Source organism: Acomys minous (genome assembly GCF_964271855.1).
Source record: "Acomys minous genome assembly, chromosome: 10".
Classification (NCBI taxonomy): Eukaryota; Metazoa; Chordata; class Mammalia; order Rodentia; family Muridae; genus Acomys; species Acomys minous.
Window position 1 is genome coordinate 48,855,155 of NC_140491.1, and position 15,500 is coordinate 48,870,654.

General features: G+C 40.6%; 1 protein-coding gene across 2 annotated transcripts in view; it reads left to right on the forward strand.

Moving 5' to 3' along the window:
* HORMAD2 (HORMA domain containing 2) overlaps positions 1-15,500 on the forward strand; it is an 87,397-nt gene that overhangs the window by 12,732 nt on the left and 59,165 nt on the right. For both annotated transcript variants that reach the window (XM_084798766.1, XM_084798765.1), the window contains exons 3-8: positions 269-410; positions 2,812-2,875; positions 3,350-3,386; positions 6,022-6,042; positions 6,761-6,787; positions 14,162-14,229. In XM_084798766.1, the coding sequence (XP_084654892.1) occupies positions 269-410; positions 2,812-2,875; positions 3,350-3,386; positions 6,022-6,042; positions 6,761-6,787; positions 14,162-14,229 (359 nt within the window). The remainder of the gene's footprint in view (positions 1-268; positions 411-2,811; positions 2,876-3,349; positions 3,387-6,021; positions 6,043-6,760; positions 6,788-14,161; positions 14,230-15,500) is intronic.

The following is a 15,500-nucleotide window of genomic DNA, read 5'->3' on the forward strand; positions in this document are numbered from 1 at the left end:
GCTATGTAACTCTAGTGACTCCCAGGTTTGCTTCAGATCAATAGGTCATTGAAAGAAATTGTTTTAGTCCTGAATGCCTTTCTGTTCGGCCTTGCTTGTGTGAAGATCTATTTTAACTTAGCATTCAGAGCCCTGCTTTCCTTTGATTACCTATAAATGTATCAGATTTGAAATCTTAAAAAGTCTTTTTATCCTATGCATGGTAATGGTTTGGTGGGCTGGATATGTTCATGAACACTGATTTCTATCATCTTTGCTTTTCTTCCAGAGTACAATTTTCCCATCCCAAATCTCTACTGAGCGCGAGTCCCTGGGGATGGTGAAGAAGCTTTTTGCTACTTCCGTCTCGTGTATAACGTATTTGAGGGGCCTGTTTCCAGAAAGCTCCTACAGAGATCGCCACTTGGATGGTAACGCTGGATTACACGACTGCTTTGGCTAGTGTCTCTCTCTACTTAGCAGGAGGAAAGCCTCCATCTCTCGCAGAGCGCGCTCATTCTAGCTCATTCTGGCATGTTCCTCAAGATCAGTCCACTAATTCACTTTCATTTTCATTTTTGCTGTGTATGTTGGTTTTACGTATAGGAACCATTGGCTTTTAGCTAAAAAGAAACCTGCAGAGCTATATCTAGTAATTCCAAGCCATGCATGTAAAAGCAAGAACAGAAGTCTATCTTTAAAAAAAAAAAAAATTATTTATTTATTAGTATGTGTAAGTGTCCTGTCTGCATGTACCCCTGCAGGCCAGAAGAGGGCACCAGATCTCATTATAGATGGTTGTGAGCCACCATGTGGTTGCTGGGAATTGAACTCAGGACCTTTGAAAGAACAGCCAGTGCTCTTAACCTCTGAGCCATCTCTCAAGCTCCACAAAAATCTATCTTAATGCTGAAAGTTTACATTATTTTGTGCCTCAGTTGACTTTGTTCTTTGGGGTACACATATTGACCCCGAGGAAGTTCAAAGGAGTCAGGTAAGAAACTTGTCCCTATTAGCATATATAAATATGCATAGGAGAGGCGGATCCATTTATTGATTAGCATGGCTATTTAGACAGTTCTCTTAATCAGTTGTGTTCTTTTTACAGTAGCCAGTCCTGCCTCTTCGCTTTACTGTGCACATGCAGACATGTGCTGTGGACGCAGAGGACCAGCTTCAGTCAGTTCTCTCCCTACACTGCGGCTTCCCCAGGAGTGAACTCAGGCCAGCAGGCCTGGCTAGCAAGTGTTTCTACTCACTGAGCCATCTTACTGGCTCCAAGTTCTTCACCTCTTACTTCTTCTGTCTCTGTGACCTTAAATTTACCTTATTATGACTTTATATTCCAAGCTGTTTCTGGCTTTTTAAAAGAAATTGTACCAGAACCTCTTCAGTTTTTTCAATTTTGTTTTGTTTTTTGAGGCAGGCCTTCTCTGTGTAGGCTTGGCTGCCTGGACTCGCTTTGTCAATCAGGCTGGCCTGGAACTCACAGCGATCTACCTGCCTCTGCCCCCGCTAGTTCTGGGAGTAAAGGCACGTGCCACTGTGCTGGGCTAGTTTTTTCAAAATCTTAGGATTTGTTTTTCAAGCTGAGTTGTGGGCCACATGTGGTGTACATCTTTAATCTCAGCACTTAGGAAGAGGTGGCAGGGAGTAGCTCCATGAGTTCAAGGACAACTGGTCTCCCTCAGTGTATTTGTATTTAAAGTGGCAGGTCACAAACATGGTCTATGTTTGTATGGCAGTCTTTTTAATAATCTTTAAGTATTTTTTTAAAATAGAATAATTTTCATGTCATTCGACAGTGGCGGAGGTGATGTTAATTTTAGCATAGGAAAACAATATGAAAAGATGGTAAGACGGTTCACCAGGTGTAAAGGTGCTTGCTCCCAGACCTAATGGGCGAGTTCAACCCCGAGACCCATGAGTGGAAGGAGAGTCTCCTGTACGCTGTCCTCTAATGGCTATGCAGTGTGGCACACACTTTTGCACTTGTGCATACAAGTATGCAAATTCATACATTCATAAATAATTCAAAATTCAAGAGGCTCTCATTAAGTCATACATGAGTCAGTGGTGATTTTGTACTGATTTCAACTCAATCTTATGATGTCTGTTTTTTCCCAATATGGAAAAGTGGCAGATTTTATGTGAGAATGTTTGAAAATAATTTATGTATTTGTGTTTAATTCTTTTTCATTGAGAGGGAAAAATAATAAAGACTGAAGTTGGGAATGTGTTTAAATTGTCAGTTGAGATGGTCTCAGCTACACCTCAGGTTAGTAAGGTAGAAGTGACAGGAACGGACTCTGCATGAGCCCACCAGCCGGTCCACCCTGTGAGAAGTCTGCTAAACTGGGTAATTATCAACATAGGATTAAGACATTATTTTTTTAAAGATTTATTCAGTTATTATGTATACAGTGTTCTGCCTGCACATATACCCGCAGGCCGGAAGAGGGCACCGGATCTCATTGTAGATGGTTGTGAGCCACCATGTGGTTGCTGGGAATTGAATTTAAAACCTTTTGAACAGCAGTCAGTGCTCTAAACCTCTGAGCCATCTCTCCAGCCCAGGATTAAGAAAGTATTTAGAAATAAAAATGTGCCAGACAGTGGTGGTGCACACCTTTAATCCCAGCACTTGGGAAGCAGAGGCGGGCAGATTTCTGAGTTTGAGGTTAGCTTGGTCTACAGAGCTACACAGAGAAGCCCTATCTCAAAAAGAAGAAGAAGAAATAAATAAAATAAATGTAAGTCATAAAACTAAATTTTACAAATGAAAAAATAAAGGAAATGCCCTATATAACTGTGGGGTTTCTATTTCTTTAGGCCTCAGTTTAAAAATTCTCCGGGAAGACAAAAAGTGTCCTGGGTCATTACATATTATTAAATGGTAAGTAAATTCTATAAAAATTGAACAACATTTTAGTCATAGCAGAAATTACCCATAAAACTTTCTTTTGTAAAATCATTTCCTTAAACTACTTTTCTTAGTCCTCTTTAACCTGGAAGCTGTAGCAACTATTCACTTTTATTTTAAACTGTTGATTTAGTTTTAGAAGAAAAGACTTACATAAAGAAAAAAATCCTAAATTTGATTATTCATTATATGCATATCTGTGTACTGACATTGTGGTGGGGGGAAGAGAGAGCACACTCTGTGCTTCAGGATTGCTTGTCTATTATTTATAATATTCTGTAAATATATGGAAAGGTATTGGGAGTTTTAAAAAGTGATTAACAGAAAAGGCAAAATAATTGTTAACTTATATACTTCAAAATAGAAGAGTAACTAATTATATACTTGGATTTATTTTTCTGGCTGTTCAGTGGGCCAAAGTGACATTGGATATTTATTTCTTGACAGGATTCAAGGTTGTTTTGATGCTTTGGAAAAGAGATACGTAAGAATATTTTAAATTTTACATCAGGATTAAAGTACTCCTCGTTACGCTTTAAAGTTTAGACCTTTTGTTCTGTAGTGTGTAACAGAACAGCGGTGCGTGCCTTTGTGCTCATAGCTGGTTGGCTTCATTCTGTCTTTGTTGCCCACTCATGTCTCCCGTCCATCAACCAGGAAGGAAAGCTTTATTCTCCTTTTTTCTATACTAATATCTTTTTTAACCACAGTTTCCTTTGAAGTCACTGGACAAGATAAGATCCACAGGATGTGGCTTAGGGAAGACAAGAATCTGGTTGTTAGCACATTGAACGTGTTCAAAATAGTGCTAATTCAGTAGTTAAAGAATGGATTTTTACCCTATTTTATTTTGTTAATTATAACTCACATGTAACCTGGAATTTTTTGAAAACACAGCTCAAATTTTAAATGCATATGATCTCTTATGCTTTCCTAGACAGTCACGAAAAGTGTGAAAAATGAAGGTTCTAGGCCTGGTTGAAGAGATGAGATGCTTACAAATGAGACTGCTGCCGCTAGGCGCCCTCCACTTCCCCGTGTCTGTACTCTTCACCTCACCTGAGAAGTGTTGAGGTGAATTAGCTTTGTATTGAGTTATTTAGGGTAGCCATACGCTCCCTCATTCCCTCCTGCTCTTAGTGAGTGTGCAGTTACCATTCACAGTGTATTCTGTGTTGACCGGGAGATGGCGGGATACAAAGAAAAGACAGGCACGGAAGGGCTGGAGGCCACGGCAGAGGGTGAGTGGTGCTCATCTGAGGGCCGATGGCTGGCAGTTACACACTGGCCCAGCTGTACCTGTTAAACTGTGGTTTAGCAGGATAAATTTAGGCTTCTCCTCAGCGGGGTGGATCAGGCTTGAAGGACTCACCCTACTGGCTTTTCAGAAGCTCTTTACTGTTACACAAAAGACACTTTTAGCAAGTTAATTTCCGCATACCAAACTCCTTATCATCTGATCTAGGAGTTGTCTGAAGGAACCATTACCTAAGCAGCTCTCAGCCACAGGAGACTTCCTGGTTTGCCAGGTCTGTCTCAGGACTAAATTATGCAAAGGCTCTGAGAATCCTCCAGAAGAGCAGCTCCATAAATCTCAGATGACAGTCATGATCGTGGCCATCCGGAGAAAAAGGGCCGGGCATGGTAGCCCGTGCCTTTAATCCCAGCACTCAGGAGGCAGAAGCAGGCGGATCTCTGAGTTCGAGGCCAGACTGGTCTACACAGTGAGTTCCAGGACAGCCAAGGCTACACAGAGAAACTCTGTCTCCAAAAAAACCAACCAACCAAAAAAAAAGAAAGAAAAAGAGTAGTTTAAGTACCCTTGGAAGATGTTCTGTTGAAGAACATGATCTTACTGATTGTGAAAATGTGGGTACTTTATATTTTATGGTAAGTTTGAATTCTTTAAAATAAACACATATATTAAAATAATTATTTTGTTTCGTTTTCTTTTGGTTTTTCGAGACAGGGTGTCTCTGTGTAGCCTTGGCTGTCTTGGACTCACTTTGTAGACCAGGCTGGCCTCTGGTGGGATTAAAGGCATGTGCCACCATGCATGGCTAAAATAATTCTTAAAAAACGGAACTATATAACTTTCCTCCTTACCCCCACTCTCATCTCTTAAAATTTCTCCCCACTTTCCACATTATAGTCCCACAAAAATTTTTCTGGGAATTTAAAAATAAAGTTCCAAGATCTTCTCATGATCAGGTAGGCCTGACTTTCCAACACCCCTGCCCCCAGCTCCCATATTCAAGCTACATAAAGACCCTAGAGGATGTTAGTTCCTTGTGTCTTTGCACGTAATGTTTCTCTAGCCCAAAAATTGTGTCCCAGACCCATGCACATGCCCTGCCCTGCTCCACTCAGCGTTCCCCTGACAGCCTGGGCTGCTGTGTCTGCATAGCCGTCCCCTGGCTAAAGGTGTGGCCCGTGGCTCTCCTCTCAGGGTTAGTCTCCCTTGCTCGTCAGCATGCCTCTTAAGATCAGTGGCCATATTCTTCTTTTTATTTTTTAATGTATCAACAAACTATTAACAGTTTCACTAAGGGGTCATAAAAATCAGTTATATGACAAATAGCCACATGGTGGCACTAAAGTTTTAGCCAATTGCTATAGAATTATGATCCTTAAATTCTATATTTTAGGTGTAAAAACTTATAGGCTTGATTGCATCTATGTGTATATATTCAACATTTTCTTAAGGTTGAGAAAATGTCTTTTTAGTTTTGTGCTGTATAGAGAGGCAAGAACTTGTAAGATCCATCAGACGTTCTAATATCTTTACCTTGCTACATTAGTTTTTAAAGGAGGATTCTTGAGAGATTCTTGTGCTGTATTTAATGTTGAGCAGTAGTGAATTAATTCGCATATCTTTTGGTTCTCAAATTAGGAAATCACAACTTTTTTTTTTTCATTCTTCTTGTGTCCCAGTAAAGCTAGTGATTGTAATAGACATTGTTTGATGAGTGAATAATCAGTTCCTTTTTCTGACTTCTGAATATTTTCCTACCCAAGTATTTGGAACTTTCTGAAGTAATATTAGAATTAGTCTCTATCAGAAATGACAAAACTATAGCATGAGCATATGGTAACAGCAGTTTTCTTTTCTCTTGTAGCTACAGATGGCAGTGCTAACAGTAAGTACAGACTTGAAGACCAGGTCTCTATCTCTATTGACTTTTGGCAAGTGAAGCATTTAAACAGTAACCCTTCCCTTTCTCCTCTTTTGAGATTTATAACTTTTGAGAGTTTAGCATTTAACAATTGGATATATCAGAGCTTTAATAAGACATTATAAATATCCAGTATATTTCATTGGCATATATATACATATATATGTTATATGCGAGAACATAAGGAATATGCCATATTAACTCTTAGGATTTCAGGATATTTCTAGCTATGTAACAGATTCAAAGTTTTTTATCTTGAAAGTTTTGTGATCGTAAAAAATTGAGATATCATTTATAATATATATTAATTGTTTAAATATTTTACCTATTCTGAGGCTATTCTGTAACATGTCAATATTAAGATTTTCCTAGCCATAAATATGTAAAAGCCACATTTTTAAATATGTTACTTAATAACAAATAAGAATTTATTTGTAGCTTAGTCATAGTAATTACAGATACTTTACATCAATTATAAACTTCTTCATATAATCTGTATTCATAGAAAATTCTAAAGATTCTGAGTTTTTAATAAAATACGAGCTCATCCTATCCCTGACTTGAAACATGCTCAGGTGGTAGTTAACAGAGCAAAACCCGAACTCTCTACAGAGACAGTACATTCAATGAGCTGTAGTCTGTACGTTTGGAAATTAAGTGCTCTATATTTTCCCTTAAACAGCTTTACACAAATCCCAAGGAACCTGAGGTAAGGTGGTGTTTAGATGGTAGTGCGTGTACGCCATATTTAAGTATGCTTCTCTGAGGCGAGGTTGCATGAACAGAGTAATTCATCGTGAACTTTATATCTTATTTTAAATGGGACCAGTATTTTATTTTGAGATTTTTTTTTAGAAACTAGATATTTTTAAGAAACACTCTTACATAGAGTGTTAGAAAAAAAGAAAAACAACATTGATTAGAATGGAGGCTATTCTATAGCAGTCAGTATTAAGAGTCTCCTAATCATAAATATGTAAGAGTCACACCTTATTTTTCATTTTAATTATTTCTTTAAATTGTTATATTTTGGAAAAAATAAAAGATACATCCTTATTCTGAGCACTTTACCACCTGAGTGCTCTCTGTTGATGTTTTCACAGGCTTTGAGAGCATTAGGTCTTTATCGCCGTGAGCTGGCGCAGGGAGCCTGCACCTTGCTGCCGTTCATATCTTCTGGGAAATCCTCTTTGGCTCATGGTGTGTACCAACTGGTACCTTTTCTAAAGTCCTCTTCCAACAGAGCCCCACACTGCAACCCTCTCAGCTGATTCCTGTGTTTCCTAAGAGAATGAGGAGTTCTTGAGGAAAAGGTTTTCTACCTTGCAGAGTGGCTAGGACAGCCTTAAACATGAAATAGTTACTTGTGCCACTTTAATGGCTTTTGTACCTGTGACACAGACACAGAGGGAGGAGCCCTTTACTTTCTCATCCTGTTTTGTCTCTCTCCAAGCTTGCTTGGTTTTGTTTTTTTCCCCTTTTGCTTCGACTTTTCCTTCTCTAAGCCAGAGGATTTAGTCTAACTGATGATAGTCAAACTAAAGTGTTTTTAAGCCCTTAGTATTTTCTCTTTGCAAGTTTAGGAATAGCCATGTCAGCGAGGGGGAAGCTGCTGTGCACAAGTGCGTGGCAAGGCCTTAGTGCCCGAGCTGGTCTAAGCTCCTGCTCCCTGAGTCTCTCTCCCCAAACCCTCTGTTTTTAGAACTCACTACGTAGCTGAGGACCACCATGAACTTCGCATCCTCCTGCCTCCACCAAATGCCCCAACTGTGTATGTGAGAGTGTTGGGATTACGTGGCAGCACCACGCGTGGTTGACGGGGTGCTAGGGAGGGAGCCTAGTCTTTGTGCAAGGTAGCAAGCACACGACCAGCTGAGCTCCATCCTGTCCCTATGTTTTCCTCCTGGTTAGTTTCATACACACACACATTTTTTAAAAATTAGGATTGAGGAGTTCCCTAAACAAAAACTTCCTGAGAAACATTAGTAGCTCAACTAGTTTTTCCAGTGCTTATTATGTGTCCTTTGCATGCACCCATCCTAGTTTGAAATTTGGTTAATTTTGGAGTGTAATATTTTTATTTATTTGCAAAAAAAATTTTTTTTTTTTGGTTTTTTGAGACAAGGTTTCTCTGTGTAGCCTTGGCTGTCCTGGACTCACTTTGTAGACCAGGCTGGCCTTGAACTCACAGCGATCTGCCTGCCTCTGCCTCCTGAGTGATGGGATTAAAGGTGTGCGCCACCACGCCCAAGTATTTGCAAATTTTTTAAATAATAGATTTTATGTTTTAAAAAGAAATCAGTAAGGTTTTTTTCTTTTTTGTTTTTTATCAAGACAGGGTTTCTCTGTGTAGCCTTCACTTTGTAGACCAGGCTGGCCTTGAACTCACAAAGATCTGCCTGCCTCAGCCTCCCAAGTGTTAGGATTAAAGGCATGCGCCTCTACACGAAGCTGCAATCAGTAGTTTTAAAAGTAGTAAACTTGAACTTACCTCTCCAAAAATCTGACAGAATGAAAATGAAACTATGAATTAGTTTTTATGCTAGCATATAGAACAATGAGGTTTTAATAAGAGAGCTTTTTATATGATAAGTTCTGAGCTATGTATGACCCAACAAAAATACATTGAACACTTACCAGTTAATTCTCTGTGGTAGCAGTCCTGAAGGAAGGGCTAGGTTTCCACAGCACACTTCTACTTACTACATAACGGGAGACTATTTGAGTCTTAAAAAAAACCAAAAACACACAACTCAAAACAAAGTCAGCAGTTCCCTCCCTGCTGCTGTGATAAAGCACCATATATCATGTACAGCTCCAGAGAGATGAGCTCGCCATGGCAAGGAGGTGTAGCGAGCAGCAGACATGGCACCAGGAGCAAGAAGCCCAGTGCTCACATCCTCAGCCAGAAACAGAGAGCAGAGAGAGTGAACTGGAAGTGGGAAAAAAGCCATGAATGACAGAAGCCCACCCTCAGTGATACACTTCCTGCAGCGTGGTTCCTCAGAGAGGTTCCACACTATCCCTAAACAGTGTCACCTGCTGGGGACCAAGTGTTCAAGTACCTGGATGCTGAGGGACACTTCTCCTTCAAAGCACCGCGGCAGTGCTGATGAGAGTATCACTCCTGCTGTAGCTCTACGTGCTCATAGTGCCTAGAAGCACGCGCAGGGTCACTGGTTCACGCTTGGCTGCTGCCTACCATCAGGTCACTAAGAAGACTGCAGCTCTCTGATCTCCTTCTCTTAAATAATCATGAGAGCTTTTCCAGATAAACCCAGCCTCTGGGTTGATACTGTGCCAAAGGCTTGAGTCATATCACTGAAAGGATAGCCTTCCCTAACAAAATGCCGCGAAAATAACATTAATATTTACTTGGAACAAAAATAGACATGGGCTTAAAAGTTATAGCACTGCTGTGAAGAATGTATCCAAGTTCAATAGTTGAGCCATAGCTTAAATCCAAGTGCATATTCATAGTTGAGAAGCTATCAGAATTAGGAGCCATGCACACAATTGTGGTACCAAGATTGCTGTCTTGAAAGAGACAACCTGGGGGCTGGTGAGATGGTTCAGTGGTTAAGAACATTAGCTGCTCTTCCAGACGTCCTGAGTTCAATTCCCAGCTACCACATGGTGGCTCACAACCGTCTATAAAAGGGATCTGATGCCCTCTTTGGCATGTAGGTGTACATGCAGACAGAACACTTCTACATTAAAAAGAAGGTATGTAAATAAATTAATAAATAAATTTTAACACAGAGAAACCCTGCCTCAAAGAGGGAGAGAGAGAGAGAGAGAGAGAGAGAGAGAGAGAGAGAGAGAGAGAGAGAGAACTGAAACTAATGAAAAGCGACAACGAGCTTTTCTTCACACGCACACGTGACAAAGGCTTGAGTCACATCACTGACATATAGGAGGCATGTAAGGGAAATAAGTCTTATTTTGTGATAAACCATTAAGAATTACATGTATAGCTGGGCACAGTGGCACATGCCTTTAACCCCAGCACTCAGGGAGGCAGAGGCAGGCAGATCTCTGTGAGTTCGAGGCCAGCCTGGTCTACAAAGCGAGTCCAGGACAGCCAAGGCTACACAGAGAAACCCTGTGTATATGTGTGAGCCAGGTGATAGTGACACAGGCCTTTAATCCTAGCATTTGGGAGGCAGAGACAAGCAGATCTCTGAGTTCGAGGCCAACCTGGTCTACAGAATAAGTTCCAAGACATCCAGGGATACACAGAGAAATTGTCTTGAAAAAACAAACAAACAAAAGAATTTCATGTATGAGTTTTGTGAGACTAGCATGCTTACTGATTCACTGTCAAGTCCTTTGTGCCTGTTGGAGGTGATAATTTTGATTGTCTATTTCAGGACCTGAACAATAGGTGATCCTAAAATATGTGTTTAGAGATTTTTTTTTTTTAAAGGTGTTTTATTAGAGTCCAGGTGTGGTGGCGCATCCTATAATCGCAGCACTCAGGAAGCTGATGCTGGAGGATCACAAGTTCCAGACGAGCTGTACAGCATAGGAAAAACTCTGTGTCAAGAGTAAATCCTTATAAGATGAAATTCTACTTGAAGATGAACTCTAATTGTGTTTCATGTTTTTTCTACGTGGCATTGTTCACAGACATAAATGGGACAGACCAAGTCTCTGACCTCTAGAAGCTTATAGCCACCTGTTGAAGGATAAACAATAAGTAAATAGAAATGAATAGAGGTGGTTTAGGGTAGCAATGCCATGAAGAAAGTATGAAAAGGTGTGTGCTGCTCAGTGATGAGGTAGAGCTCACAGAGGCTCACGGAAGAAGGGCTTGGACAGCTGCTTTAGACTGATGAGGCCGTAGGCCATTCCCCGAGAGCTGCGGTCAGGAGTCAGCTTTCCCAGATCTGTGAAAGGCAAAGCAGCACGGTGTTAACATCCAGATTCTGGGGTCAGTAATGAACAGTAGCACCTACATCAGAGTGTTGACAGCATGATCCAGAGTATAGGTGCACCGGGACCCTGAGACAGGAAGTGTTCACAGACGGAAAAGATGGCCTGAGTCCGGTGTGTAAGTGAGGGGGGAAAAAAAGGAAGAGGTAGGTCGAGGACAGATGAGAAGGGTGTCACAGATTTTATTCTAAGGATCGTGAGAAGCCAGTGAGAGGGGTTTGAGGAAATGAGTGACCTGGTTTGATTTGTACTTGAAAAGTTTATTTTTATTGTAGTCCTAGGAATTGAACTAATGCTTTGCCTAGTTTCTCCTCTGCCTCTTGCCTTTTTTTTAAACATTATTTTGAGATGGGTACCTCAGTATGTTATTCAGGTTGTCCTTAAACTGTGGTTTCTCTGCCTCCTCTTACTGAGTAGCTGGGCATGCAAGCATGTGTAATCTGTACCTGGCCTGGTTTGTATTTTCAAAAACCCTTTGCTAGAGAACAGAGAGTAAAGATCACACAGATTTGTGATTCACTCTGGAGACAGACCTGAGAAGTCTTTCCAGTGGTGAGGCGAAGTCTGAACATGTGTGAAGTTATCAAGAACTAACATTTCTAAATAATTATTCCTTAAATTTGTATGCATTTGTGTCCACTTGACGCATCATGTGTGCATCATGTGTGTGCAGTGCCCTTAGAATCCAGAAGTGGGTGTCAGATCCCCTGGAACTGGAGTTCCAGGAAGGTTTAAACCTCCTGATACACGTGCTGGGAATTGAACCCAACCCCTCTGCATGAGTAATAAGTGGTCTTAACCTGAGCCATCTGTCCACCCCCAGGCTTAACATCTTTTGTAAAGCAGTTATATGTCTCAATAGTAAAACAATTGGTTTAAGAATCAAATAATAAAACATTACCAACTTCTGAAAGATCCCTTTTATTTACAAAATACATTTTCACAGGATTAAGAGGCTAGAGTTAACTAGAAACCTGGGCAAGCAAGAAGAATAGGCATTGTTTGCGTGATAGGACAATTATACTTCGCACTAGCTAAGAGAGGCCACTGTGTGTCTAGGCCATCTGGAGTGAACCTGTTGCTTTTAGGCACCTGCAGCCACCTCTAATCTGACCCATCTCTTCTATTGTGTTCACAAAGCAGCCTTCTGGGCTTGGCTTGATTTTTCAAATAGGCTGACCAGTTAGAAAAGCAATTCTCTTTTACATTACAATCAATGTCCTTAGGTTCAGGCTGTATTAGCTAATTTCCCAGGACCCAATCACCTGTGATTAAGTTGTATGCTAAAGTATAAAATCAACAGAGCTATGAGGTCAAATTTTAGAGATAAGAACAGGAACACCAGAACTATTTTTGGTCAGCCTAATATCCTCATTTCCAGTGTCAGATGAATGAGGGTCATTTTCTGTGTTCTGATTCCAGCTCATACTCTCTGAGTGCCTTTAGCACCTTCAGCGCTGCCTACAAACTGTATAACTTATCTGGGTGACACATTTTTAATCAGAAGTATTTTTAACTCATTTTTATTTTATTTTAGTTTGTGTGTGTGTGTGTGTGTGTGTGTGTGTGTGTGTGTGTGTGTGTGTGTGTGAAGTATATGGAGATCAGAGGGAGTCAGGAGTCAGTTGTTCTTCTGTTGTGGGTCCCTGGGATAAAACCTGAGTCGTCAAGCTTGCAATGCAAGCACTTTTACCCTCTGAGCCATGTCAGCAGCCTGGAAAGAACTCTTGTATTGGAGTATTCCTTTTATGAGGAAATGTGTTCTCTGTATTCTATCACATCCTTAACAGTCACGAGAATGGATGACAGTAGTAGTTTTTAGTGCAGAACACAAGACTTGATGTCAGAGTCCCTAGTCCCTAGTTCCTTTTCCAAGTTTTAAAATTTCTATTGCCATTCACTTACGTCTTCCCTAAATTACCACAGCAGCTTTCTAGCTGTTCTTATGGCTTCCCTGTCAGTATTCTTTCTCTCGCTCTCTCTTTCTTCTCCATCCCCCACCCCTGTTTTTTGTTTGTTTGTTTGTTTGTTGAGGCAAGGTTTTTCTGCACAGCCCTGGCTGTCCTGGAACACATTGGGTGAACCATGCTGGCCCCAAACACACAGAGATCTTCCTTCCTTTGCCTCCTAAGTGCTAGGATTAAAGGCCTGCGCCACCACACCTGGCTCTTCCCTGTCTCAGTCACTGTTCTTTTGCAATTAAGAAACACCATGAACAAGGCAACTCTTACAAGAAAAAGCACTGAACTAGGGCTTGCTTACAGTTTCAGAGGTTTAGTCTGCTATCGTGGTGGGAAGGAGCATGCCAGCACACAGGCAGGCACTGGATCAGAGGTTAATAGCTACATTCTGGTCTGTAGGCCAAGAGGGAAGTGAGGGAGATGGACAGACAGACACTGGGCTCGGTGTCATCACCGACACGCTTTCTCCAACAAGGCTACACCTTCTAATCCTTTCAAATAATTCCACTCCCTTCCTGGTGACTAAGCATTCAAATATACTAGCCTGTGAGGGAGCACCATTACTTATTATTCAGACCAACACACTGTATTCTTAGGTATACAAAGAGAACGTAAGTATTGGTGAACTTGGAATAAAATCCTCCTTACTACTATCAACAAGATTTCACAACCATCTCTCTTATTTCCAGCTAGTTACCTTTTTTTTTTAAATTCTGAAAAAAAAATCCCTTCTCAGTTCAGAGCTTATGCATTACTGTCCTGTCTGAGTCATTGTCCCACAGGTCTGTATGTGACTGACCCTACTTGAGGCTCATCTCAAAACACCACATCTTCAGGCAAGTCTTTCTTGACCTCTCTATGGAAAAAAAAATCTTTTCTACCTTGTTCACCACTGTGACTCCAGTGTCTAGCTCCAAGTAGACACTTGATAAAACATTCATTACATGAATGAATGATTCCTCACTGGTAACACCTGATGGAGATGTTTGCTGCCTAGCTTAGTGTTAGCTGAGAGGAGATAGATTGTCATTCCCCCCGGAACCATCACTCCTGGGTAAAGTAATGCTGTGACACAGACAGACAGAGGAAGCATAGGAGATACTCAACGAAATGCTCCTTTTTATGAGGTAAAAATCTGGTTTTGTTTTAAAATTAACTTTTTTCTGTTCTCTTCGTTTTTCTAGAAAGTGACTGAAATATACCAGTTCAAATTCAAATACACAAAAAAGGGAATCACTATGGACTTTGACAGGTAGAATCTACTGTTTAATGAACATGAGAAATATGTAGGAATGCAGTAAATACAAGCTTCTATGTGGCCAGCAGAAAGTCTTGCATCTTTTTGTCATTTTCTCATAAACACTATTAGACTCTACTATTACAAATAGAAATTATAATGTTGTTTTAAGGCCTGATGTCTGTAGATTAAGCTGGTGAGAGCAGAGGCAGTGGTGGATGTTGGATGTTATGGCACTTAAAATGATACTAATAAGGGGACTGGAGTGGTAAAGAAAGGACTCTTCCAGACAACCTGCGTTTGATTCCAAGTGCCTATACCAGGCAGCTTATAATTGTCTGTAACTCCAGCTCCAGGGAAGTCATGCCTCTGAGGGTACCTGTACTCATGTGCACATGCCCACATGCAGACACATACCTACTGATAACTGAAAATAATAAGTCTTGAAAAGAGAATATATTTAATTAAAATATATTAATGAGGCTGTCAACATGATGTTAAATAAAGAACCCAAATGACCATCTCTAGCTATAAATCCAGTGGCTCTGCTGGCATGCAAAGACGTTGGTCCTTTCCAACTTCAATACAAACAGCCTGAAGGACATGAAACTCCTGGACTATTTGCCTGTGTACGCAAACATTGTCATCTGCTTATCCATACACATAGCATTTTCTATGTGTGCCATTATATGGGTAAATTCATATGCACTGTGTTTTCCTGTCAAGTCTTTGTTGTTGTTTTGTTTTCTGAGACAGGGTTTCTCTGTATCCTTGGCTGTCCTGGAATTTTCTCTGTAAACCAGGCTGGCCTCTAACTCAGAGATCTGCCTGCCTCTGCCTTCAAGTGCTGGGTTTAAAGGCCCTATCAAGTCTTAAAGTCCATGTTTTTAGATATAGTAATGGGTCAAATAGCAAAACCAAGGATGCATACAGATGCATACAGGTGCATATGGAGATGGTTGTTAGTGAGCAGCAGTCTTCTCTCAGGAATTCTGGTTCCAGATCAGCCAGCAGGTCTAGAGAACCAAGGCTGCTGATGAAGCAGAATAGAAGATGACAGAGATACCATGAAAAGACTGTTAACAAACGTCTTCAAACAGGGACGATAGGTACTCTGGAAGGAACAATTCTGAAAAGAAATATGGCAAAATGCTGCCTTTTCCATAGTTCCCCTGAGGAACTTGAGCATCTTTCCAATACTCACTTCCTTAATTATCCTCTCATTTGTGAGACTTGCAGAAAGTACTCAGATATAAGAAAAGCCAGTTCCAGAAAGGAGATGTAAA